Raw genomic sequence first — 26,155 nt, 5'->3', positions numbered from 1 at the left:
GCCGAGACCCTTTGTCAGGACTATCTCTTACTAGCTCTTCCTTCAGTTAGTCCTGACGAAGGGTCTCGGCCCGAAACGTCGACTGCACCTCTTCCTAGAGATGCTGCCTGGCCTGCTGCATTCACCAGCAACTTTGATGTGTGTTGGTTGTAACATCTGATTTACAAGACGTGCAGATTTCCCGACTGCCACATAATGGAACTTTATCTTCTTAATTTGCTTTTATCATGCATTCACTACAGTTAATTACCACCTTTTCAGTATTGCCCGAGCAGTTGATTAGGTTTTTGTTTGCTTTCACAACCACTTAACTTACTTAAAATTTCAAAGAACATGAAGAGTAAGCTATATATATTGTTGGATGATATCAGGTGTAACCACATTGAGTAGGGATAGTAGTTTGTAATACACAAAGAACCTGAGTGAAACACTTGGAAGTTTTTTCAACTATCTGACAAATTTCATTGGTACGCCTTCTGAAAACGCAAAAAGTAATACATTTATTGAATTCAATTTCACTTACAATACAGTCATCTGCCCTCAGAACATCCAGGTGGTAAACTGGATATAATATTTGATTTACATTTTTATTTACTTAGTGATACAGCAGAGTAGGTCCTTCCGGCCTTTTGAGCTGTGACTCTCCAGCGATGCTCGATAAACCCTAACCTAATCATGGGACAATTTACAATGACTAATTAACCTACCCAGTATGTCTTTGAACTGTGGGAAGAAACCGAACGACCTAGAGAAAACCCAGGCATTCCACAGGAAGGATGTACAGAGACTCCTTAAAGAATGAAGCCTGAATTGAACTCCCAGCTGGAATAGCGTTGCGTTAATCAATACACCACCATGGTACCAATAGGATATTATATTTAGCCATATAATAATTTTCTTAAGCAAACTAAAATGACTGAGGGAAAAACTTTATAACAGGAATGGCATGTGTATTTATCACATAATATTGCTCAAAAAACCTTTCACAACATATTTAATGTTGATAAATGGAAGGTATTACATGGGTAGAATTACACATGACCCTAACTTAGTATTTACCCAATTTGGAAGCAGTGCAGAATGAAATACAAAAAAACTTGCCAACGTCTGTCTTAGACACACCTGCTATGTATATGTACACTGAGGCAAATGTATCTGTTTGTACTGGGTTTGGAACAGGTTTAAGGCAGAGATAATGGTCAAGGGGGTGCAGAAATGCAGACAAAAGATGATCAGCCATGATTGGAATAAATATTAGAACAGGCTCACACGCAAATATCCTGCTCCTAGTTCTAATTCATGTATGTTCCCAATGCCCATCTACATGAGTTAATCAAATTCTTAAAACTGCAAATCTGCCACAATTACTGTACAACAACCACCTGGCCCTAAAATCCAAATTTTAGCTATGCAGAATAAATTAACTCAAAAATGTTTCAAAATACAATGCATTTAGAAGTAGATTCCAAACATTCAATATTTCAGCTACTTAATTTTGCATGCCATTTTTATCTTCATTATGTACTCTTAAAAAATTTAAAATCAAACATTTTTTATTTTCCTTGTTTGCTCAGAGATTTTCTGTATGACTGGTGATAGGACACCCAGTGGCCTTGCCATTGATGATTTCCAAGAATCGCATTGAACTGACTATGGACAAAAGTCAAAATAGGAAAACTGCCAGATCTTTTGATGAACTTTCAGAAACAGCACCTATATTAGCATTGACTGTCAGAATTAGATCATAAATGTTAAGTATAATAATGCTTTTTCTATCAGTCTGGAAATGAACTGTCCTTCAGCTTATTGCTCTACAACATTCATTTATTCAACTGCAAATAAACTTACCACTTTAAAAGAACTATAACCAATATACTTACATCATAACTGAAGTCTGCATCATTTGCTACTGTCAAGTCTGCAAGGTCACCAAGGCCCAAAAAACTTTCCAGCACATCATCTGGACCCATAATAAATGATTTTCCAGTTCCAGATGGAAATGTAAGTGGCTCAGCTGTTTTGGGAAAAAATATTTCATGTCAAATAAGTAAATTAGAAAAGTAAAAAGATTACAATATTATCATGTTTTTTTATTTTTTTAAAAACTAGTCTGTTTTAATAACCGTAATTTCTCAATGGTCAAACGGTCTTCGAAATACACCTGCGAAGTATCATTATTTTAAGCTTGCCATGCAAAGTCCAGATACTTCACAATGATCTATCTAGTACACATACCAGAGCCAAGTTTGTAGAAGTATAGTATCCTATTCTTATCTTGGAGAGGGGAAACAAGAAAAGAAAAATTGGGAAAAAAATTCACAAAATGAGTCATTACATCAAAAAAACTCCAAGATTTTAAATACTGCTGGGAGGAACTAACTTGGACAGCAAATAAGACAAAAAGTTGTATTCTACTTGTACATTATTGTATACAAGATAGTAAAGTAGAAAAAAAATCATTCAAATTATGTGTTTTTATCCTGGCTTCCTGTTTTTTTTTAAAAAAGACTAGACTTAAGCATTCTCTCTTGCTTCTCTGAGAATACACTGTTGCACTCAAGGATGCTACTGGTTCCAAAAATGTTGCTGCTTCTCATGATTATCATACATGAAGCCACTCCATGCTTAATTTTTAATTTAACTCAAACATAAAACCAATAGAGTGAAATGAAAATGTCCAAGTTTAAGAAAACCAGAAACCAAGGCAAAACTAATGATGAAATCAAATGTGAAACTATGAAAAAGCACAAAAGCCTGAAATTTTAATTGAAACACTACTACTCATGCAGACCTTGCATGCAGCAAATGTATTCACTTTGAAAAACCAGCCATTCAACACACACAATGACTGGGGCAATGCTTAAAATCAAGTGAGTGAAGAAACACTGGTAATCTACTGTGAAACATATCCTCAAACGCAAATAAGGAAAGTGCAGTCTTTAGGAACATCCTTGCCTTCTCAGGTGCTATCAGGTTATCTATTTCTATGTTTGACATAGCTGAATACATATTAAATGTAACCATGCTCTTCAGTTTGACAAGTAATTATTATATTGAACAGCCAGGACACAGTACAATATCTACCAAAGTGAATGTCTGAGTTTCACCATTTCTTCATAATTATTGCTGTTATGTTGTCTGTGGACTAAAGTAGGTAAGTGAAATAGGGAGCAACAGAAAGGATTTCTTAGCAGAAAATACATACTCCATCTGACAGGAGAAAACAAAGTAAAACAAATCAAAAAACAAATAAACCAAGATCATTTTCATCACATTCTAAATATCAGTTATGAAGCAAGTCAGAAGCCAAGAAACATCCTTCTAGAAGAGGTTATTTGAGTAAATACCATGAGCATTCTTAACTCCTTAAATTTTACAAAGATAAGAGATTAACTCAATCATACAAAAAATGTTTCAGTTCTTCTGTTGCTCCAGAGCAACTTTTGCTCAGATGTCTTTCCCAAATATTCTATGTTCTCTGCTCTATATAAGAGGCATCGCCAACAATGCAAAATACATTAAATGTCGTTTTCAATTACAGTGATTTGCTGCTCAAAACACTGGAGAGATTCATACTTGCGTATCAGAGAAATACCATTTTTTTAAGAATTAACAATGGGGATACATACACAAAGGTAGAGTATCAAATTCAGAAGCAAAATATGGTCTGGAAGTAGTCTCCACGATTACACAGGTTTCACAGGTTTGGAAAACAATTTTAACATATTCAAACAATTTTTAATGGGATATACAGTGCATCATTTGTATCATTAATTGTAAGTAACAAATTATATCATGCTCCTCCATAATCTTAATTTTCCACTCTTAAATTGCTTTATTGATTTTGGTAGTTCCACCCAGTAGAGTACAGTGCTTTGAATGTCACAAAAAATATTTTTACTACAAATCTTAAAATTAGCAGCATTTGCAAGTGGCCTTTAAAAGTCTACTTCAGATAAACGTACAAAACCAAGCAGCAAATTGATTAGCTTGATTTTGTTATTTGGTAAACAGAATACAATTAGTGAATTGGTGTGGCAAAGGAGTAAGCTATTTAGTTAATCCAGCCCGCATCAGTTGTTTAGTGTACATTTCAGTCCCATTCCTCCCCTCTTGCTATTTTCCCTCAAGTGCTCATCCAATTTATCTTGACAGCTCTGATATCATAATTTCCACCAACCTAAAAGGCCGCAAGCTCCAGAACATAATCACTCTCCTCATCAGTTTACCTCATTGTATGTTTGGCACATGGGCTCCTGGATCTGGAACCATCTACTAATGGGAACAGCTTCTCTCTATCTAACCTATCTAAACCTGTCATGATTTTAAGCACCTCTATCAAATCTCTTCTCAACTTTCTTTATTCCAAGGAAAACAACTCTTCTTTACGAGCCTTACATTGCAAATGAAATCCATTTTTTTGGGAGCAATTCTAATCAATCTTTCCTGCCACATCTGTAAAGCAATTTCCAGAATTTCCAGTTCAAAGCAATAGGCTTATAGTTTCAAGGTTACATACTTAAAGTAGAATATGGACTTGGAAATACAAACATTTTGCAGTCCACTGATTCTATTCATAACTTGAAGGAAAAAGTTTTAACATTATACTTAGATGTGAGCACCATGCCCACTCATTAACCACATTCTTCAAAACCAAAAAAAATGTGATATTCACTTCAGTGACAGCAAGGCCAATGCAAATGAAGTTTATATTCTAGGCATGGAGATACCAGGATATACATTTCTTTTCTTGCTTCCACTACAAATATTATGACGTGAGATGTCCAACATGTTTGGTAAAACCTATTTGTTAAATTCAAAGGTTGGCCAAGTTTGGAGGACAATTCAGAATTATGATCCAACAAGCATTATTTATTTTTTGCTTAGGTTTTGATCTAGTGTCAGTCTCTTTAAAGCTCAATAAATATGCTCAAAGCTTAAAGGGCAGCTTAATAGAAAGAATCACGCATAAGGCTCATGCCGATACAAAGTTTGCTTTTAAAATCAGCAATTTCCAAATGCACTCAAACTTAGTAACTGTTTCAATATATACATACTGATAGTTCATTTTTTCAATTTAGTCAAGCAGAAAATCAAAATTCAGTCAGTCCCAATAACTCAAGTATAGAATGCAATGAGGAGCTGATCTGCTCAAGCATATGAAGGACAGTTGTAAAATCTTTGCAGTGTGGCAACTTAACAAGATATAACAATACAATTTGTGACCTCTCAGAAATGCTTGATGTTCTTTCGTAAAACCTTTAATGATTCTGCTATGATCTTGAATGTGAAAGCAATTCTCACAGCCACATTAACATGCAGAACTACAAAAGTCCCGGATTGAATCTTAACTTCTGTGGATGTCAGCTACATGAGCAATTAAACTCAGCAAAAATGACAGAGAATTCTTCTAATTAGATAGCTTTTATTTACTTATCGTCTAATAATTTTCAAATGATGCCTACTGGAAAGTAAATGAAAGTGATTGACAAGAATACCATCAAGTTCTTGCAGACAAATAATCATTTTTCAAATTTTTTGAATATTTATTCAATAAAAAATTATATCAAACAATTGCCATTACATATTTTGTAAAAATAACAAACAAGGGATTAAATCCACAAAACATGCAAGGTACCTTATAAAACAAGTGAAACATTAACTGGAAGTAGGTACATTGATTGAAACTAGAACAAGCGGCTGTTCAAAGTAGTATAAAAGGCCCCTTGGCTTATCTTGTCTTGGTGGCTAAAAAAGAGCTATTCAGACTAATCCAACAATCTAATTCATTAAGTTTTGGCACTTCAAAAGCAAAGCAATAGTTTTTAATAGGCAGTGCTGTTTGCTGCCTCTAGTGTTCCTTTCGGGAGATCACACCATCATCTTTTGAACAGATTTCTCAGCTCTCTTCTCATCCAATCAATAATCATACACCTATTCCCTATTACTACTAGGTTCTTTTTATTCATTACTTTACATAGAATCAAATCTCTCCTCAGCCTTTCTGTTCAGAAGGAAATAACACCAATCACTGACTCCTTTCAGCAAAAGTACTTCAGTCTTGGCAACATTGTTCAAAATTTCTTGTTCTCTCTCCAGTGTAATTAATCACCCTACAATACAATGAAAACAATTGTCCAGACTGCTCTACGAGTTGGCTAACTAGTGCTTTATAGAGTTTTAACTTGTCTATAAAGAGTTTGTTCATTCACACAAAGTTAAAGTGGCATCATTCAGTTTAGCCTAATGGCCTATGCCAAGTAGGGCTCCAGAAAATCTGCTCATTGAATTCAACAAGCTAATCCTCAATGTCACAATGCCAAGTTGTTTTGGTTTTCTTTCACATTGGAACATGCTCTCTTCTAGCTGCTCAGGAATAATGTACAGGGTCTCAGGATTCATATCAACAGGTTCATGAACAGTTATTCCTCCTCAACCATCAGGCTCTTGAACCAAAGGGGATAATTACACTCAACTTCACTTGCCCCATCATTGAAATTTTCCCACAACTTTTGGACTCACTTTCAAGGACGCTTCATCTTATGTTCTCAATATTTATGGCATATTTATTATTATTATTTCTTTCTTTTTGGATTTGCACAGCTTGTTCTCTTTTGGACAGTGGTTGAACACTTAGATTGGTACAATCTTTCTTCGATTCTATTATGGTTATTATTCTATTCCGGATTTGAGTATGCCCGCATGAAAATGAATCTCAGATCTATATGGTGACATACAAGAACTCTAATAATAAATTTACTTTGAACTATGAAACCTATAGTAAACACAAAAGAAATCTCCCTCTTTAAAAGTATAAAGTATTCTGCAAACAGTAAATTACAATTGAAATTTGACCACGTGAAAGGTTGAGTTTCCTTTTATTCTCCATTTTATAATAATCACACTGAATTATAATAACTGTATTCCATTCAGTCCTTTAAAATACAAAATTAGTTAGTTTCTTGGCTTTCAATTATCCTCAACTTATTGCAGTTTCAGTCCATCTTCTAGAACCTAGGACAAATACACAAGCAAGATTACAGTCTTCAATGCACACAAGATGCTTTATTGTTATACAGTACTTCCTGTGTAACACATTGGCATGATTAGTTGAGAAATATTAATCCGAAGTGACATAAGGTCAATGCACGGGAGCAATCAATAATACCAACCCAGAGAAAAGGGTGTTTTCAAAATGGCATCTAAAATTTATGATATCTGAAAATGCACAAAACAATGACCACTTGGGTCAGATTCTTGATATTTTACCAACGCCAACAAAAAGAGATCTGGACATGAAAAGAGAAAATTGGAAAAGAAAAGTTTACATGGAAAAATTAGAAGAGGGATTGTAAAACTCAAAATTAAAACTAGCTAGTGTTGATTAATTTTCCAGAAATCTACACAGGACCATATTCCAAAAAAAAGAATTAACCTTTATAGGCAAAATGCAAGACATGTTAAAAATTATAAATAAGTACCTGAATTTCAGCTTGAGTAAAGCACTGACAGAGAAATATGCACAATTGAGCCTGCTTGGTACACCTTAAATGGTCTTACAATCTGGAGTATTAATTTAAAAATCCCAGTGGCTGTGAACCTCAACCTTAAGATAGGTCTTACAAACTTAGAATTAACAAGAAAGTCACAATTTTATTAGAGAAATATTGGCTTCTGAACTGTCTATATAGCAATAGTGTCGAAGTGTCAAAGCAAGAACTATTGAAAGTTATGAAATATTATATTATAGAAATGCCACTTATTTCATGTATTTTGTGTATGTTGTTTTTTTCCCCATTATTCAGTATGTAATATGATAGTTCAATCAAATTTCACAATCAGTAAAAATGTAAGTACTCAATTAAAATTGTATCCACAATGAAATCAGTTATACTTAGTTCAGCTTCCAGTAAGCTATTGACCAGAAGAATATATTGCTTAAAACAAATTCCAACAAGAACATTATTAAAATATACAAAAGCTTCCGAATTAAGTCCCATAAGACATATACTATGTTCTCAAGGATATTATAATGAATAATTTGCATGATTGAGACACAAAATTTTTGATTGTGTCTCCATCACACATGTTGAGATTATGCAGTACAAATGAATAGTTATTAATGTAGTAATGAACATACTTATTAATGGACTTATGAAAGTACTGCATAATCTGCATAATAGTACTGCCTAAGTGTAACTGATATATAAAGAGAGCTCTTCCAGAAATAGAAAAAGCAACGCATATGGTGGAAATCTAATTAAATCGCTACCTTGAAAATTAATATCATTTCTTTACTACAAGAACAATAATCCGAAAAAGTAGGTGGTTCGTCAGATCAGATCACAAACAATGACTAAAATACATAAGCATATTTAAAAGCCAGTCCTGGAATTTTTGCCCATAGATTAATAACTTCCTTTTTACATTCTGTTAAAATTTACTGGAAGCTGTATGGCTATTTAATTAAATGGTATAGGGACATTTGTAACAAAGTACTATTAAAATTTCCAAGGTAAAAAAGAACATGTGAATAAAATATAAAGTTTAAGTCATGGCTGCACAACTCTTATATTTGAAAACTTAATGACTCAAGTCTCACTGCAGGATGTAAATGACTATTTTCAATTTACTTAAGTGATTTAAGCATTTTCTATCATTGTCCTTACAAAAGTGATGGCAAGCCTCTTTCTTGGACCACAACCTTTTTTTATGATGGATATTCAGAGGAGACAGGTGGGTCATGCACAAACCACTGCTGTCTGAAAATGGTTTCAATTTCATCAGTTTTATCTTTTCCACTATCATATGTCATGTTTTCAAAATTTCTGCTCTTGCTAGTATTGTATAAATAGCCACCAACATTCACAACAGGAGATGGCAAGCTAAATAAGTTCAACCTGATCCAGGAATTCATAGCTCCATTTACAGCAAGTGTTGGTGCATGCAGCTCCTGACATGTCTTTTTACATTCATATCTGAAACAAAATTAATCCCTACACTTCAATTTCATGGTGATGATCAAAGAAGAGAGTGATAGGCCATGGTATCAAGCTTTAGTTTCTGGATGAATTCAATATTAATGCCTCAAGGAGTTTTATTGATTCCTAACTTCTAGAACTGCTCTGTAGCTATACTACTTAATATAGAGGTGTTGCCAATATACTTCATACTTTATTGTCGCCAAACAATTGGTACTAGAACGTACAATCATCACAGCGATATTTGATTCTGAGCTTCACACTCCCTGGATTACAATATTAAATATTAAAGATATTAAAAATAGTTAAAATTAGTAAATATTAAAAATTTAAATTATAAATCATAAATAGAAAATAGAAAAATGGGAAGTAAGGTAGTGCAAAAAATCCGAGAGGCAGGTCCGGATATTTGGAGGGTACGGCCCAGATCTAGGTCAAGATCCGTTCAGCAGTCTTATCACAGTTGGAAAGGAGCTGTTCCCAAATCTGGCCATACGAGTCTTCAAGCTCCTGAACCTTCTCCCGGAGGGAAGAGGGACGAAAAGTCTGTTGGCTGGGTGGGTCGTGTCCTAGCTGGTGTTTATGACTTTATTTCTTCAAGGAGCTAGCTACTAACAATACTTGGGAAGGCAAATGGATTTACAAAGGGCTGACTGGTGAATACAAGGTCAAATACAATTTTTGAATGAAAATCTGGTAGTTTGCTCTCATGTGGAAATAAGATTCCATGATTTGCACAGGGAAATCTTCCAGACCAGGTTTCTCGCAATTAACAAATGAGTCAAGCTTGCAAAGAACCCTTTATTGTGCAAAAATTAATTGTGGGAGGAACAGTTGCTGTAAACATGAAGGAAAGAAGTCAAAAAATGGTCAGTCTCCTCCCACTAAGTATGCAAAAAACAGATCAAGTATAAAATCTGAACCTTAAAAGTCATTCATCTAATAACCATTTTTGCCAGATGGAAGGGGGAAGGGTCTTGTATTTTTAATTTTAAATACACTGCAACTACCAAAGATTCTATTCCATTAACGCGATCAAAAAAACTTGAATGTAACTGTTGACATAGAACTATAGAACGTTAGAAAGATAGCATATAAATGTATTCTTTACTCTTTATTATGGCAGTTAAAGCCATTGTTAAGTGGTAAATTACGATAAACAAACCCCTTCATTACAGGAATGTTCCCTAAATGGCGTAAAAGGATATATTTATCTTTCAATCAACACGTCAAGAAACAGATGCTTAATAGTGGTATTGTAGCTCCCACACTCACTTGAGTACATTCCAACAAGTATTATCTGAAATACTGGATTAAGGTGTAAAATCCATACTACCAAACTCAAAATGTAAAATCACAATAAAAAATTAAGACTTGAAAAGTATTCATCTACTGTATTTAACAACAATCCAGACAAAAATTCACTTCTATAATAGCAATTTCTTACAGGATTTCATCACTGACTTATTGTATTATGAAGTGAAAACATTGATTCCACTCCACATTAGAACAGGTTGAAATTTGAGAAAATCTTTGGGGAGCATGAATTAAATTTATGATTCTATTTTGTAATGTAGTTAGAAGCAGCCATGTCTGTCAGTGCAATAAACAGGTTTACAAGATCAGGAAACTGATGCGGGTAACATACCTATTTTTCAGATTCTCAATGAAAATGTGTTGTTTATCTGTATTACATTAGAACTGATGGATATGCTTGCCAACACAATTATGTTGGGATGAAAAGAAGATACCAACAGAAAATACTGACAGCTGAACAGGGAGATACAGTAACAATTTTAGTTATACCTTCTTCTGCTCTTGAGCTGTCATGATCAGCCAGTCTGGAAGGGATTGGTCTAGACTGAATCATGGTTCCAGATGGCATGTGAGGCAGCTCATCATCTCTAAGATCTGCAATCATATCCTGAAGTTTTGACCTGTTTACCCCTGTAAATGAAAGCCATCACAAACTGTTCAGTCACATATTTACATTCCCGTTTGTGTAAAATAGGTACGATGACTACATCTCTCTTTGTTCAGGTGGTCAAATTAAACACAGATTCATTCATTCTAACTTGCGAAAGCAGTCCAGTCTAGATAATGGCTCATATATGAATCCATTCTCAGACATCATTAAACAATTTTACCCAATAATCTTTACATCACATTATAGAAATACAGCATGTACAATTTTAAAAAAACTGAAAAACCCATGTTACTGTTGAATAATTTAAATAAGCTCATTGATTATGCTTGGAAAGCAAAAACAAAACAAGGAACAAATCACTTAAAATATGAATGGAAAACAAATTAAGTTTTTAAAAATGTCTTAGACTTTACTCTAGGGGTGCAACCAACTCAAACTTCAACTCTGGGATCACAATACTCAACAAATGATCAGCCTCCACCATCACGATCACACTTCCCTAGCGTACATATAATGAGAGCAAAATACGAAGCAACTATTACTCTTTCCCTTTGTCTTCATTTCCTCCTCCTATCCTACCTAGATCCTTCACTAAAGCAAACTCTAGAAACCTTTCTTTTTAGTGAAAGAGCAATACCACTAGTAGTAAATTATATTTCTCAGATAACAATTACTCACCAGAGTAATTCCAATCTTCCATGGCATGTCTTCTAGTCTTTAGGTTTGTATTATACTACCTCATGATCCAGAGGCTGAGTGTAATGTCTTCAAATCCATTTATGGAATTAACTTCCAGCACAGGAATCTTCAAAGGCCAGAGGAACTTATGCACCAAATAACTTTGTGGATAAAAGACGTGGAAGGTCTCTTGATTCAAATCGCTCCTGGGGCCATCTGACATATCCAATGGAGTCCTCACACTCCAAGAAAGCACTGTCAGTTAAGGGATATGAAACTGAGGAGTAAGATCCAAAGACTGAAGGAGTTCAATCACCAAAAACAGAGGAATGGACTTAAGGGCTAAAGATTTTCTTATTTAGAAACGATCAGCAGAAAGTCCAAAGAAAACATAGTAAATAATTGTGTGCAAATGCATAGCAAGCAACTGCTCTTCCATATTCAGTATTGGTGCTTCTAGGCTCATTCTAGCATGAAACAAATTGGCAGTCGTAAAAGAACAAGACATTGCCAGAAAGATCATGAAACAAACATCCATGAACAGGGTTTAAGGGAAGAGACATTCTAGACAAGGTGAAAAAAAGATAGTTTAATTGCTGTATCAATTAATTGATAGCATTTGAGTCATCCTTTGGAATCTTATCAACTATTAAGAGATGGAACGCATATATACTAAGTCCCATACATTCTTCACAGGCATAGCTTCTCAAAAGCATGTAAAATCTTAAATCAAATTATAACTAGAACACATTTGCAAGCCTTCTGCAAATTTCCATCTTCTCTCTAATAAAAAAGAATATTCCCAGGCTATAATTCCAGTATGCTTAGAGATCTTTTTTTAAAATGAACATTAAGTGCTTACTTCCAATGTAATCTAACAAATGAAAAATCCTCAGTTCTTTGTACCACAAAAAGCAGTATCTACCAAGAGCGAAGCATACAGGAATGCTACTCATGTTTCCATCACCCAAAGAACAGCATCAATCACAGAGATAAGAAGTTTCAATGCTTTTCTCTGCCACTAAGAAACAGAAAGCCAAGCAAAACTACTTCCAAAACAATGTTTTTTTTTTGCAAAACAACTGCAAATGAATATAAAACTAATTGCTGCTTTAGCTCTCCCAATAGCACCCGACACATATTAAAGCTAAAAGTATCGGGATATTTCCACATTTAATCAGTGGTTTTACTGTAGTCAGCAGATCAGTGGTTGAAAGATTCCTACTGATACTGAGCTATTAGGTGAGGAGGAAAGTGGAAAGTTAAGTTAAGTTCCAAGTCCCAATGGTAATCCTTCAACACCCATCCGAAGTAAATATGTGCATGTCAGGAGTAAGTAGGACACATGTGTTCCATCCTGAACAGTCTAGTCTGTTGAAACTATTACAACTCACAGATGAATAATGCTTACTTCAACAAAAGTTAGCATCTTCAAAGTAGAAATAAATCAAACTTGGTCAGAGAAAATTCCAAAACACAAGAATGGTGGCTTAAGCAGATGAGATGCAATTCCAATATATAGCTTTGAAACCTGCCAAATTGATGATATCCTAAAATTGTCACACAACCTTTTTCTTACACAGTAATCATCAGACTATGTACTCAACTCAGCAAAATTACTGATAAGACATATCACAATTTAGAAAAGGAAGTCATTCAAGCCTATGCATGTTGAATCATTAATTTTATTCATTGCATATAATTTCCAAACTATCACATGTGGTCCAATATCTAAATACCGCGACCATTTCATTGAAACATGATGCTGTCTTAAAAATAAATTACTTCTCATTAAGCAATTTCAGATTTGTAGTATAAAAATTACATATCTATTTAACTGTAGTAGTAGTTTTCATTTGAAATTCAGTGTCTATTTCTGCTGGATTAGCAGTGGCATATATTGTTAATGTAAGAGTAAGCACTGATACTTTCACTATCATATACCATCTTCCATTAACCATTAACATCTCCCAGGGCCAGTGTCTTCAAATGCCATCTAGGAACACAGTGCAAGGTACGTTCTCTTCATAGTCAGCTGCAGAGAACTCACAGGAATGCACTTGTCTCCTTTCCTTACTTGTAAAGGAATAAAAATGAATAACCGGAGTTTTAAACATGTATTATTAATAACTGTGCATGACCAGAATATTACTTATTACACTAAAAGGTCCCCTAGTGATCAATATGACCTTGGAACTCTCTTGATTTGAAACAGTATTACTAATTGTACGAGGAGAAATGCTTCAATAAATTTTAATATCTACCATATCAAATCACTTATACCTCATAAATTCGATCCAATACAAATCTCATTCTATTACAAAAGAGATGTAATTGATGACCAACAAAGGGATTTTTGTATTTATGTTTCAAAGGCAGTATGATGAACCTTAATTTGAGAATGTTACACCAATATTTTTTTAATATTTTTTTTATATTTTTTTAATGTTACACCAATATTTGAATATCTGAACAACATTCAGACTAGATATCAGGCCCAAAAACAAAAAAAAATTGTTCTTTAATAAATACTTCATAATCTGGTCCACTGGTTTGAGAGCCATTTAACCACAGCCTGCAACTCAGGTAAAATAAATGCAACACCCTGATGTATACTGTAATGGTTCATATTAAAGTCCAACAATAAATCAATATTCTAGCCAAAGATCAATTTGAAATACAATGGATATATTTTTTTGCCTCTGCAATTCATTTACAAATAAGATCATAACACACAGGAGCAGAATCACACCATTCGGTCCATCGAGTTTGCTCTGCCATTCCAACATGGCTAGTTTAAAGCAATTCCTCCTCATTTCTGTTCCAAAAGGACATCCCTCTATTCTGAGGTTATGCTCTCTGATCCTAGGCTCCTTCACTATAGGAAACATCCCCTCCACATCTAATCTATCTAGGCCTTTCAATATTTAATAGGTTGTAATGAGGCCCCGCACCACTCCTCATTTTCTAAACTCCAGGAAGTTTAGGTCCAAAGGCATCAAAATTTCTTCATACATTAAATCTTTCGTTCCTGCATCTGGACCCTTTCCAATGCCAGCAAATTTCTAACATAAGGGGCTCAAAACTGCTCACAATACTCCCAAGTGAGGTCTGACCAATGCCTTATAAAGCCTCAGCATTACATCCTTGCTTTTATATTTTAGTCCTCTCAAAATGAATGCTAGCATTATATTTGTCTTCCTTACAATCGACTCAATCTCCAAGTTAACTTTTAGTGATTCCTGCACGAGGACTCCCAAGTCCTTTTGCAACTGATTTCTGAATTTTCTCTGCATTTAGAAATCACTCTACACCTTACTCCTTCAACATATATGAACATATATTCTGTCTGCTACTTTTTTGCCCATTCTCCAGATCTGTCCAAGTCCTCTGCAGACTCCCTGCTACCTCAAAACTAACTGCTCTTCCTCCCATCTTTGCATCGTCCATGAGCTTGGCCACAAAGCCAACAATTCTATCATCCAAAGCATAGACATATAACACAAAAAGCAGTCACAGCACCGAGCTCTGTGGCACACCACTAGTCACTGACTGCCAAACAGAAACGGCTTTCTTTCTTCCCATTCTTTGGCCTCCAGTCAGTTGCTTAATCTTCTAATCGTTAATATTTTTGCTGTAATACCATCCTGTTTTGCAAGCTCATGTTCGACACCTTGTCAAAGGCCTTCTGAAAATCCAAACAATCCACTGACTCTCCTTTGTCTATTCTGCCTTAAATAGAAGAAGAAGAAAGCCCTTAACTCCGAGTGAAGTCATCGGGACGCCATCATGATGGCATTGTTTTTTTTTAGCAGGGTTTCTTATTTTTACGAGGCCGAGTTGCTAGCTCGATGCTCAACCCAGCACGGATGGAAAGTGTGCAAGGGAGCCGGCTGGATTCAAACTCAGGAGCCTTTGCTCCAAAGTCCGGCGCTGATGTCATTACGCCACCAGCAGGCCAATTCTGTCTGAAATATTAGACAATAATTCCCCTTAAGGAAATCATGCTGAAACTATACTTCAACCTATTTTATCATGTGCCTGCAAGTATCCTGAAACCATATCCTTAATAATGGACTCCAACATCTTCAGAACTACTGAACTTGAGCTAACTGGCCTAGAATTTTCCTTCTTCTGCCTCTCTCCCTTCTTAAAAAGTGGAGTAACATTTATGATTTTCCAGTCTTCCAGAACCATTCCGAATCTAATGAATCTTGAAAGATCGCTGCTAATGCCTCTACAATCTCTTCAGCTACCTCCTTCAGAACCCTGAGTGCAGCCCATCTGGTTAAATGACCCATCTCCCTTCAGACCTTTTAGATTCCCAAGCATATTCTCCGTAGTAACAGCAACTACTATTTACTTCTGCTCCCCAATATTCTTGAATTTCTGACATCCTGGAGGTGTCTTCCATAGCGAAGACTGACACAAAACACTTATTCAGTTCATCCAACATTTCTTTGCCCCCCATTACTACCTCTCCAGCATAATTTTCCAGTGGTCAAGTATCCACGCGCGCCTCTCTTTTACTACATATCTGGAAAAATCTTTGGTACCCTCTTTTATATTATTAGCTAGCTTACCTTCCTACTTAATGTTTTCTCTCCTTATGGCTTTTTTAGTTGTCTTTTGTTGGTTTTTAAAAGCTTCCCAATCTCCAGTTCTCCAATAATTTTTGCTATATTGTATGCCCTATTGTGCTTTTATCCTGTCTTTGATCTCCGTCAGCCAGTTGCTTCATCCTCCCTTTAGATCCCTTTTTTGGGATCTACCTATCTAGTACCTTCCAGATTGCTCCCAGAAACTCCCAGAACATTCCTGTTCTGTCATCATCCCTGTTAGTGACCCTTCCAATCAATTTTGGCCAGCTCCTCTCATGTCTCTACAGTTCCCTTTACTCATCTGTAATAATGATACATCCGAATTTGACTACTCCCTTTTAAACTGCAGGGTGAATTATGTCATATTATGATCACTGTACCTAAGGGTTCCATTACCTTAACCTCCCTAATCAAACCTGGTTAATTACACAACATCCAATCCAGAATTGCCTTTTTCCTAGTCAGCACAACCAGAAGGTGTTCTAAAATGACATCAAATTCCTTCTCTTGGGATCCAGCACCAATCTAATTTTCCTAATCTTTCTGCATATTGAAATCCCCATGACTATCATAATAGCCTTTTCTATCTCCCATTGTAATTTGTACCCTACATCCTGGTTTGTATGGAGGCCTGAAAACAATTCCCATCAAGGTATTTTTACCCTTGCAGTTTCTTAACTCTACCCACAAGGACTCCATATCTTCTGGTACCATGTCACCTCTTCCTAAGGATTTGATTTCATTTTGTACCAACAAAGCCAAACACCCCCTCTGCCTAACTGTCTGTCCTTTTGATACAATGTGTATCCTTGGAATGTTAAGCTCCCAACTATGATCTTTTAGCCACGATTCATTGATGCTCATGCCAAGCCCGCCAATCTCTATATGTGCTACGAGCATCTACCTTATTCAGTATTCAGAGTGCATTTAAATATAATACCCACATTCCTGTAATCATCTCTCATTTCAAATTTGCCCGTTATACCAGAATTAAATTCTTAATCCTTTCTAAACTACATGCTACATCTATGTATATAGCAATTGCCCTTTCTCTGTCCAATCACTCCAGTTCCCATGCCACTGCCAAACCGTAACTAATGTACTCATTCATTTCTCTTTTCTCTCAACATAATTTTTTTATTATTAGAACCATAACAGCAATATTATGCTGTTAACTAAAATTATTTCTCCTCACTCAGTGCTAAATGTACTATGCCTTCCCTCCGTTGTTTCCTGGACGAACTACTGCAAACAAAAATTGAACACGGTAAAAATTCACATTTCCAACTAGAACTAATCTGCTTATCCATTACGTGAGTTAGAAGAACCCAATAAAACTACATATTGTATTCTTTGTTTCATTCTACACTTGTACAGTTTAAGACTCTTAACAGGTGTACCAGAAGTCAATATACAACTCTCACTATTTTCCTCAAGTCTTTTCCTAATTCCACCCATTAAGTGTCCACATCCAACATACCTCCTTGCTTATTCACTCACCATTAAGGAATTTCCTCCTTAAATATTATAGTACTCATTTCAATATGACATTTCCCCATCCTTCCCAAAGAGAATGTATAATGTTAAATGAGTTCCCAACTGCTTTGCAACACCACATCAATATGAATTACTGCATAATACCTTCCCGAGCTAATTTCTTTATATTAGCCAGATTAGCTAAGTTTAACTACAAATGGATGTCCTCTGCAACCTCAATTTCCAGTATGTGTAAAATCTGACAACAATGAAATAAACACTTATTTTTCCCCATTCATTTCCAGGATGAAGATACAACTGAGAAAGCTATATACTATCCATCCTCTGCTGTGATTGGGTAGGGATTTCAAGAATATAGACTGAATGATGAAGGAATGGTAATGTTTACCCAAGTTAAGAAAGTGCAAAACTTGAAGGAACCCATAGATGATGGTATCCCAAGCGTCAGGTGCCATTTTTCTTCTTGCTGATGAAGACTGCGAATGAAGGATATGGTGAAAGAGGAGCCTTCCCGAATAACTGCATTGCATTTTGAAGTCAGTATCCATTGTAGCCATAGAGTGGGTACTGTAGTGCAGACTATGAATGTTCCAAATGATGGTTTGAGTGCCAACAGACGATGCTTTGTTTTAGATGTTCTTGGAGCTGCACTTACTCTGGCAAATTGATACAGGTGTCCCCCGCTTTTCCAACGTTCGCTTTACGAAACCTCACTGTTACAAAAGACCTACATTAGTTCCCTGTTTTCGCTTTCAGAAGGTGTTTTCACTGTTACGAAAAAAAAAAGCAGCGCACGATAAAAGGCAGCGCGTGCTCCGCGCAGCCGCTCTCCCCCGGATTCGGAACTGCATTTTAGCCAGCATTGCTTTAACACGTGCCTGTGAGCAGTCGTTTGCAAGATGAGTTTTATGGTATCAGAAAAGCCTAAAACAGCTCGTAAGGGTGTTACACTGAGCGTAAAACTAGACATAATTAAGCGTTTTGATCGTGGTGAACGAAGCAAGGACAAAGTGAGTTTGGCTTGTGGAAGCTGAAGAACATGATGTTGAAGAGGTTTTGGCATCCCATGACCAAGAACTGATCGATGAAGAGCTCCACTCACAACACACTGGAGGAACTCAGCAGGTCGGGCAGCATCTGTGGAAACAATGAGTCGACGTTTCGGGCCGGAACCCTTCGTGTCAAGAGCTGATGCAATTGGAAGAAGAAAGGATAACAATCAAAACCGAATGCAGTAGCGAACTGAACGTGAAGCAGCTGCGTGAGATTTTCGCTGCAATGATAAAGTACAACTTTAATTTTGAAAGGGTACTTAGGTTTCGGGGATATTTGCAAGATGGTTTGAGTCCTTACAAAGAACTGTATGATAGAAAAATGCGCAAGGCTAAGCAGTCAAGCAAGCCTTCCACATCAGCCACAGCAGACAACGAACCTCGACCTTCGACATTGAGGCGGGCAGTCATAGGAGAAGATGAGCTGCCTGCTCTGATGAAAACAGACGATGAGATGACACCCCAGTGTCCCACCACCCCAACCCCTGGGCCCTGGACAGATACTGATTCACGGAGAATGCAGCGGTAGCCGGGAGGCACACAGCACATCTTTAAGAAAAAAGCCAAAATAAACATGCTAATTAATTAGGTGCCGCCCAACACGTAACTGTCAGCCTAGATCAGAGACGACGCAATCGGAAATCGGCACTGATCTGGGCCTACAAATACGTGCTGGGCGACATCCAATTAATTAGATTGCTTATTTCGGCTTTTTTCTTAAAGATGTGCTGTGTGCCTCCCGGCTACCACTGCACCGCTGCATGCTTCGCGGCAATGTATCAGTCGGCAGCCTGGAGGGTGGGGGCCACTGCACCACCCCAGCCTGCGATGACTCAGCCTAACACACCATCATCAGTGTGCTCCACGCTTTCCCAATTCCAGTAAGTGATACCACACTGCACATACATTATTTCTACTTTATATAGGCTGTGTATTTTTACGTGTTATTTGGTACGATTTGGCAGCTTCATAGCTTAAAGGTTACTGGAGAGCACTTGTGCCGTGTTTTTGCCAACAGTACTTGCGTGAGATTTTCTGCCGACGGTGCTTGCATGAGATTTTCGCTACGGAGAACAGTGCAGTAATGATTGTGGAAAAGTATTTCTACTTTTATATAGGCTGCGTATTTATCATCTCATTCCTGCTTTTACTATATGTTACTGTTATTTTAGGTTTTATGTGTTATTTGGCATGATTTGGTAGGTTATTTTTGGGTCTGCAATTGCTCACAAAATTTTCCCATATAAATAAATGGTAATTGCTTCTTCGCTTTACGACATTTTAGCTTACAAACCGTTTCATAGGAATGCTCCACCTTCGGCGGGGGAAACCTGTAATATCCTATCGCACTTGTTATATGCTTTCTCGATTGTGAAAAGAATTGCTGAATGAAGCAAGTCACCTGCTGCAGGAGATCTGGTATCTAAGTTATTCCTGTAGCCACAACATTTCAGTGGTTAGTTTAGATTTTGGTCAATGTTGACTATCAGAAAATCGATAGAAGACTCAGCAACTCTTGACCTGTTGGAGAAAGTCTATGCTTGGCATTTTTATATGACAAATGTTACTTGGCACATATTATGATCTATATTTTGGCTAAGAATACTTGGAATTATACAGTGCTTCATTCTTGGAGGATCTGCAAACAGAATTAAATATTGCATGATCCTCACTGAACATTCTCACATATGATGGTATGATGGAAAGTTATTAACAAATCATTTTAAATTGTTGTGACTATTAGCTCCTGCAGCAATGTCCTGGGGCTGTGAAGATGATCATTAACAGCCACAACCACCATCATTAGTGTGAGATACAATTCCCACCAAGGAGGAGCTTTCTCTTCTATTTCCATCGACATCAGTGCTAAGAGGACTCCTAATGCTGCTCTCCGTGAAATACTGACTTAATGTCAAGGACAGTCATTTTTCTTTCATCTCTAGAACTTAGATTTTTTACCCATATTTGGACCACGAGTGAGAAGCAAGTGGTATTAGTAAAAATCAATTGAATATTCATGAGATTAATAAAGATATGCTGCGCTTCACAGCACAGTCAAGATCTCATACCATCACTTTGTTGATGATTGAGTATAAACCGGTGGATTGGCAATCGCTTAAATTGAAATTCTCACGCTTCTTTCTACTTATGATACATCATAGATATAGTATTGAGGTCATGTACCAATGCACCATCCCATTAAATGAATGACACTAATTTCATATTGCTGCTAAACTGTAATTTTAATTTCTCTCTAAAGTAAAACCTGGAATTGTGGCCAGAAAAAAAAAATGCAATAATGAGAAACAAGTCTCTTCTGCTAAGCATTCTGCATATCATACTGAGTATTAATGGCAGAAAAATTTAAAATATCATGGGTACATATGGCAGCTACAATGAGAAAACCAAGACTGAAAAAGACAAGTTTATTGAAGTGTTTTGTACAATTACATTCTAATGTTTTTTTTAAATCAGTTGCAAGCAGTTAATTAGTAATGGTCACCTTCTTTGATTCTACTCATATAAGATTTTAAAACTGATAGAAAGAATCATGTTTAGAGTCAAAGAAAATTTTATGCTTCTCCACAATTAATACACAATTCCTGTGAATTAACTCATGTTCATTCACCTCCACAGTGATCCAAGTAAACACTAGTTTCTGATTTCTAGCATTTGTGTATTTGAAATATGTGCTTGGATACTCATAGCAGCACAGCCTTATTCAGAAGATTTCTTTACTGAGAACTAAAGTTACTCCAACATAACCAAACAATCAGTGTTGATGATCCTCTTTGCAGGTTAAAATACTAATTCAACATTTTAAAATATATGAAATATGAACTCTTCTTGTTTTCAAATCTTCAGGTTAAAATTTTCTCCCGAAGTTACATATGAAACATATAGATAGGATTTAAGAACATGGGCATATTCTATATATAATATAATAATATAGAATTTAGACAATTTCTTCACGTCCTCAATGCCAATGACATAGAGGTAAATTGTTTTTCAATCTTAATTATATATTTTATTTGTTAAAAAACATTACTGAGTAATATTGTAATTATGAAATTACATGGCCTAAAGTCTTTCTATGTTTATAACAAGTTACTTAAAAGTTGATATTATCTACCTCTACCCATCCCCATCATCCCACCCCTGAAACGTTATATATGAAGGAAGCAATAATCCTAGTTCCAATTAATACTGAAGCAAATAATGAAGAATTTACTTTCAATGACCAAAATCAATAAAATTTAAAAAGCTTGAGGCTCTATTACTAAATATCATATTGTTCACTCTCTGCATCTTCCTTGTTTTTTTTTACAGGATTTTATTCTAACATCAAAGCCAAATTCTAAGAAAGCCAACATTTTAATTATTTTGATAAAAGAATTAGTCATAAACAGGCATCCATTAGGATATAAAATTACAAGACTATATCAGTGTGTGCGCACTTCTTGCTGGAATGAAACATGCAGTTCAAAATGTTTAACATGCAATGTTAGTTCTTGTGTACCATATGCAGTATTTGAGCTTTACCTGAAGGTAAAACAGTTTACACTTCACTTGTTATCACTACATTTAAAGATGATCGAACCAGCAATTTAATTTTCTACATTTTAAATTTAACTCCTATTCAAGTTTTAGCTTTCAATGAAATTCAAAAATTCTTAAAACTTTCTGACAGCTTTTTTAGCAGCTTGTTTATAAGGTACAAATGCATCATCTTAGAATTAAATCAATATGTACATTCTTCAAAATAAAGCAATCTCGCCAATTGGTTCTGCCTAACACAAGGAGAATATCAGTTTATGAACTGAACAATTTCAAGAGTAAATAAATTTTAAGAATCATTATTTTCTGAATGTTTAAAGTGCAGATATAACTATACTCTCAGAAATGCAGCCTATATGACTTCCACACCAGAATTCAAGCCCCACTTACCAATGTTCGTTGCACCCCTAATCTACAGTTTTAAATTTTAAAGGAAAATACTGAAAAAATATAAAGAAATTAATGAAAAAGAAATGAGATTAAAACAGATTTATGTCAACAAGAAAGGTTGCACTGTATTGTTAAGAATCATCTGCACTTACTCTTGACCCCCTTCTTGCCTTTCCGCTCCTTCATGTACTGTTCCTTCAGTTTACTTATTAGTCCCTTGTCTACAGCCCAAACCTCCGATGCTGGTGAGAAGTCATCTTTGTCTACATGCAGCACATCATTGAAAAAAAATCAGCCAATTGGAATGCAAGCAATCACTGCTGCTAGTTCAAGTGGATTAGCGGTTTAAAACATAACCAAAGAATAATTACACAATTTTTTTTTACAATTTTAGCTTAAAAAAAATTAAAAGCAAATTACTCTTTGTTTATAGGCCCTATTCTTGGAAAGGATATTCTTAATGGCCAATGTGAACTTGATTATTGCAATTCCATGCCCTTGTATCCAATATAGCAAAGCACCATTACAGTCAGTATTTTTACTCTCACCTTCCCTGACAAGCAATAAATTGGACAGCATACAAAATCAGTTCTCCTTTCACCTTGTTAAGAAGTTCACTTAAAGGCATGTGCCAAGATTAGTAATAACCCTCCTTCACTTGATCACACTAGGGATTGTCTGTTTACTAAATAATAATCCACAGATTAGCTTCACTATTATGAATTAATTTATGATATTTTGAATAGACTGTGAATTGTATATTTTCCTTTTTAAAAATTTTTTTACTGTTGCCTACTGATGGCAAAAAAATTGCTTTGTGATAAAAAGCCTGTTCTTGACATCGATAAACCATCGAGGCCTATTACAGATGTTCAGAACCCAAATAACAAGAATATGTTAGAACTAGAGAAGAAAAGAAAATGGAGAATAAATAATGGAAGAGAAATAATTCAGAGTTCTTGGGATTTTTGTATATAAGTATTTTTTGTGTCTTATGAAAGGAAAACAGTATTTGCCAAATCAGTGGATGATTTTGGTGGGGAGTGGGAATTGACGCTCAGTTAACAATCCTATTGAATGTCAGTGTTAAATTAACTATCTGTATAACCATTACCCCTAATTTTTACATTCTTGTCTCTTTAATAGTCCTCTAGGTAGATTTCACAATTCAGTCAAGTTCCAAAAAACGTCATACATTTAACTATAAAAGAGGAATAATCTAGTACAAGAATAAATGCTAAAAATTAAGAAAGGTTGACAGAAATTTCAAGTTTTTTTGGACAAAAGGCTAAAATACATTTCTCTTGGAACTCAGTATTTCTATTTGACCCTGGAACACCCTGAACACATCTATTTCATCTAAAGAAATTGAAACTTTCTAATAAACAACCAAAAGCAAGATACCTAAAAATCTTGGTTTAAGGCTATCAATACTATTAAAACAGACCACAAATTCATCACCATCTGCAATTCACAGATTTGCAGATGTAGATTAATCAAGAGAGAAATTCAGAACTAAAAACTAATTTACTATTAATTAGACAATTGATAGAACTTAAAGAAAATAAAATAGAATACATATGGGAAAAGCATCTGGAGGTTTCCTAGAATGTTATATGTTATTTATACAAATCAATTATTTATGTAAAATTTAAACAATTGAAAACTTCAAATGCTGACACTTTGCTCAAAAAACTTATGATGATTACTTTGTTGCAAAAAATTTTGTGTAGGAGGTGAATTTTAACAACAGGATAGCTGGGAGAGCTCTTCAAAGAAAGATGATGTGCTATAGAATTGTGGGTCAACATACAGTTACAAAGGAAAAAATGCAGAATTAACTTCCAAGGTCAAGGCTCAGTATTAACACATACTTTAAACAAACAGCACTAACTGCTGGCTATTTATTTTCCTTCTTAAGACTGCATTTACCACTACTTACAACATCTCATTTCAGATGATCAATTAATCAAACTAATCCTTAAAAAATCTTCAGGACACAGGATTGGTAGGTAACAGTCACTGGATTACCCTCAAGGTAATGGCTTGTGCAATTTCTTTTAAACTGTTAATATTCACATGTTCAAAGCATCCCCAAAAGTTTCAGACATTGACCAAGTGTTGATGAAAAGCTGACATTACAGATCCAAGCCAGGAATTTGCGAGACCTGGGAGAGGATTTGGTCATGATTCAGCTTCCTTGTATCTGTTCTCCTTGGTGTTAAAGGCAGTTTTAGAAAGAGCTGCTGAAGATGAATACCCAAACTGCACTCTATAGGTAAAACATGCTGCAGCTAAAGTATGTCAATGATATAAAGGACAATTGTACTGAATAGTGAATAAATGTCTCAAGCAAACTGCTTTGAAATAGACAGTGTTAAGCTTACTCAGTACTACTGCAGCATCAACAATTAAACCTTTGCCTTCACACGTCATTCAAGGGTATAAGCTGATGAGAGGACATAACAGCAGTGCTTAGGGAAGATATTCTTGGGGAAATCACCTAGAAATGCCATTTAAGTAGATCTTAAAATTAAGAAAGGGGCGGTCACTTTCCTAAGGCTATATTATAGAACTGCCAGACCTGCCCCCCACACCCCCAAATAGACAGCGGGAGCATGAGGAGCTGATGAGTTGAAAGATTGCACATAGTTGTGAGAGTAGTAGGATATTGCCAGTGCAAGATATCCAACTTTCCTGATTTAGATAAGGCCACCCAGAATATAAAAGGTCTAGGCAGGGCATAATTTGCTCAGTGAGTCCAACAGTTTTCACAAGTAAAATATAGAGAAGGAACAATACTGGACCCCTTCTCAGGGAATGAGGTAGACCAGGTTACTGAAGTAGCGGTAGGGGAGCACTTTGGCAGCAGTGACCACAATTAGTTTTTAACATAGTCATGGAAAAAGAACAGTTCTACCTGTTAAAAGACCTGAACTGGAGCAAGGGCAATTTTGAGGATATTAAACTGGGTTGACTAGGTGATTATTTAAAAAAATAAAAACAAATGGCAAGTAGGAGGCTTTATAAAAGGGCATGAGATGGACTTGGCAGGCAGCATTAAAGTTAGGCACAACAGATTCTGCAGATGCTGGAAATCCAGAGCAACACACACGAAATGCTGGAGGAACTCTGCAGGTCAGGCAGCATCTATGGAAAGAAATAATGAGTTGACGTTTCAGGCCAAGACTCTTCACCTGGACTGAGCCAGTTTTGGCCTGAAATGTTGCCTCTTTATTCCTTTCAATAAATGCTGCTGGAACAGCTGAGCTCCTCCAGCATTTTATGTATTTTGTATCTTTCTCTTGCAGCCTAGATATAATGAGTGGTATGCCACGGAGATGTAAGGGCTCAACAATTTGTAATTTTCATAAATAAGTAAGATGAAGGTAAGAAAGGTGTGACTGTTAAACCATTTTCCCTCTCACCCCATTCGCCTGCCATCTACCCCGAACCTCTCATGCCCTGACT

The 26,155-nt window shown here is 35.8% G+C and overlaps 1 protein-coding gene across 3 annotated transcripts in view; it reads right to left on the bottom strand.

Annotated features, from left to right (window-relative positions):
- Positions 1 to 26,155, bottom strand: part of strn3 (striatin, calmodulin binding protein 3) — a 198,883-nt gene that overhangs the window by 76,140 nt on the left and 96,588 nt on the right. Inside the window, exons 8-10 of one of the 3 annotated variants that reach the window (XM_063050439.1) lie at positions 22,837 to 22,947; positions 10,788 to 10,928; positions 1,881 to 2,014 (exon numbers count right to left, since the gene is read on the bottom strand). In XM_063050439.1, coding sequence (XP_062906509.1) covers positions 1,881 to 2,014; positions 10,788 to 10,928; positions 22,837 to 22,947 — 386 coding nt within the window. The remainder of the gene's footprint in view (positions 1 to 1,880; positions 2,015 to 10,787; positions 10,929 to 22,836; positions 22,948 to 26,155) is intronic. The other 2 variants (XM_063050448.1, XM_063050457.1) reach the window with 2 other exon arrangements.

The sequence above is a fragment of the Mobula hypostoma genome, chromosome 1, assembly GCF_963921235.1.
Source record: "Mobula hypostoma chromosome 1, sMobHyp1.1, whole genome shotgun sequence".
Classification (NCBI taxonomy): Eukaryota; Metazoa; Chordata; class Chondrichthyes; order Myliobatiformes; family Myliobatidae; genus Mobula; species Mobula hypostoma.
The sequence above is the reverse complement of the archived record's forward strand: the minus strand, read 5'-3'. Positions and strand labels throughout refer to the sequence as shown.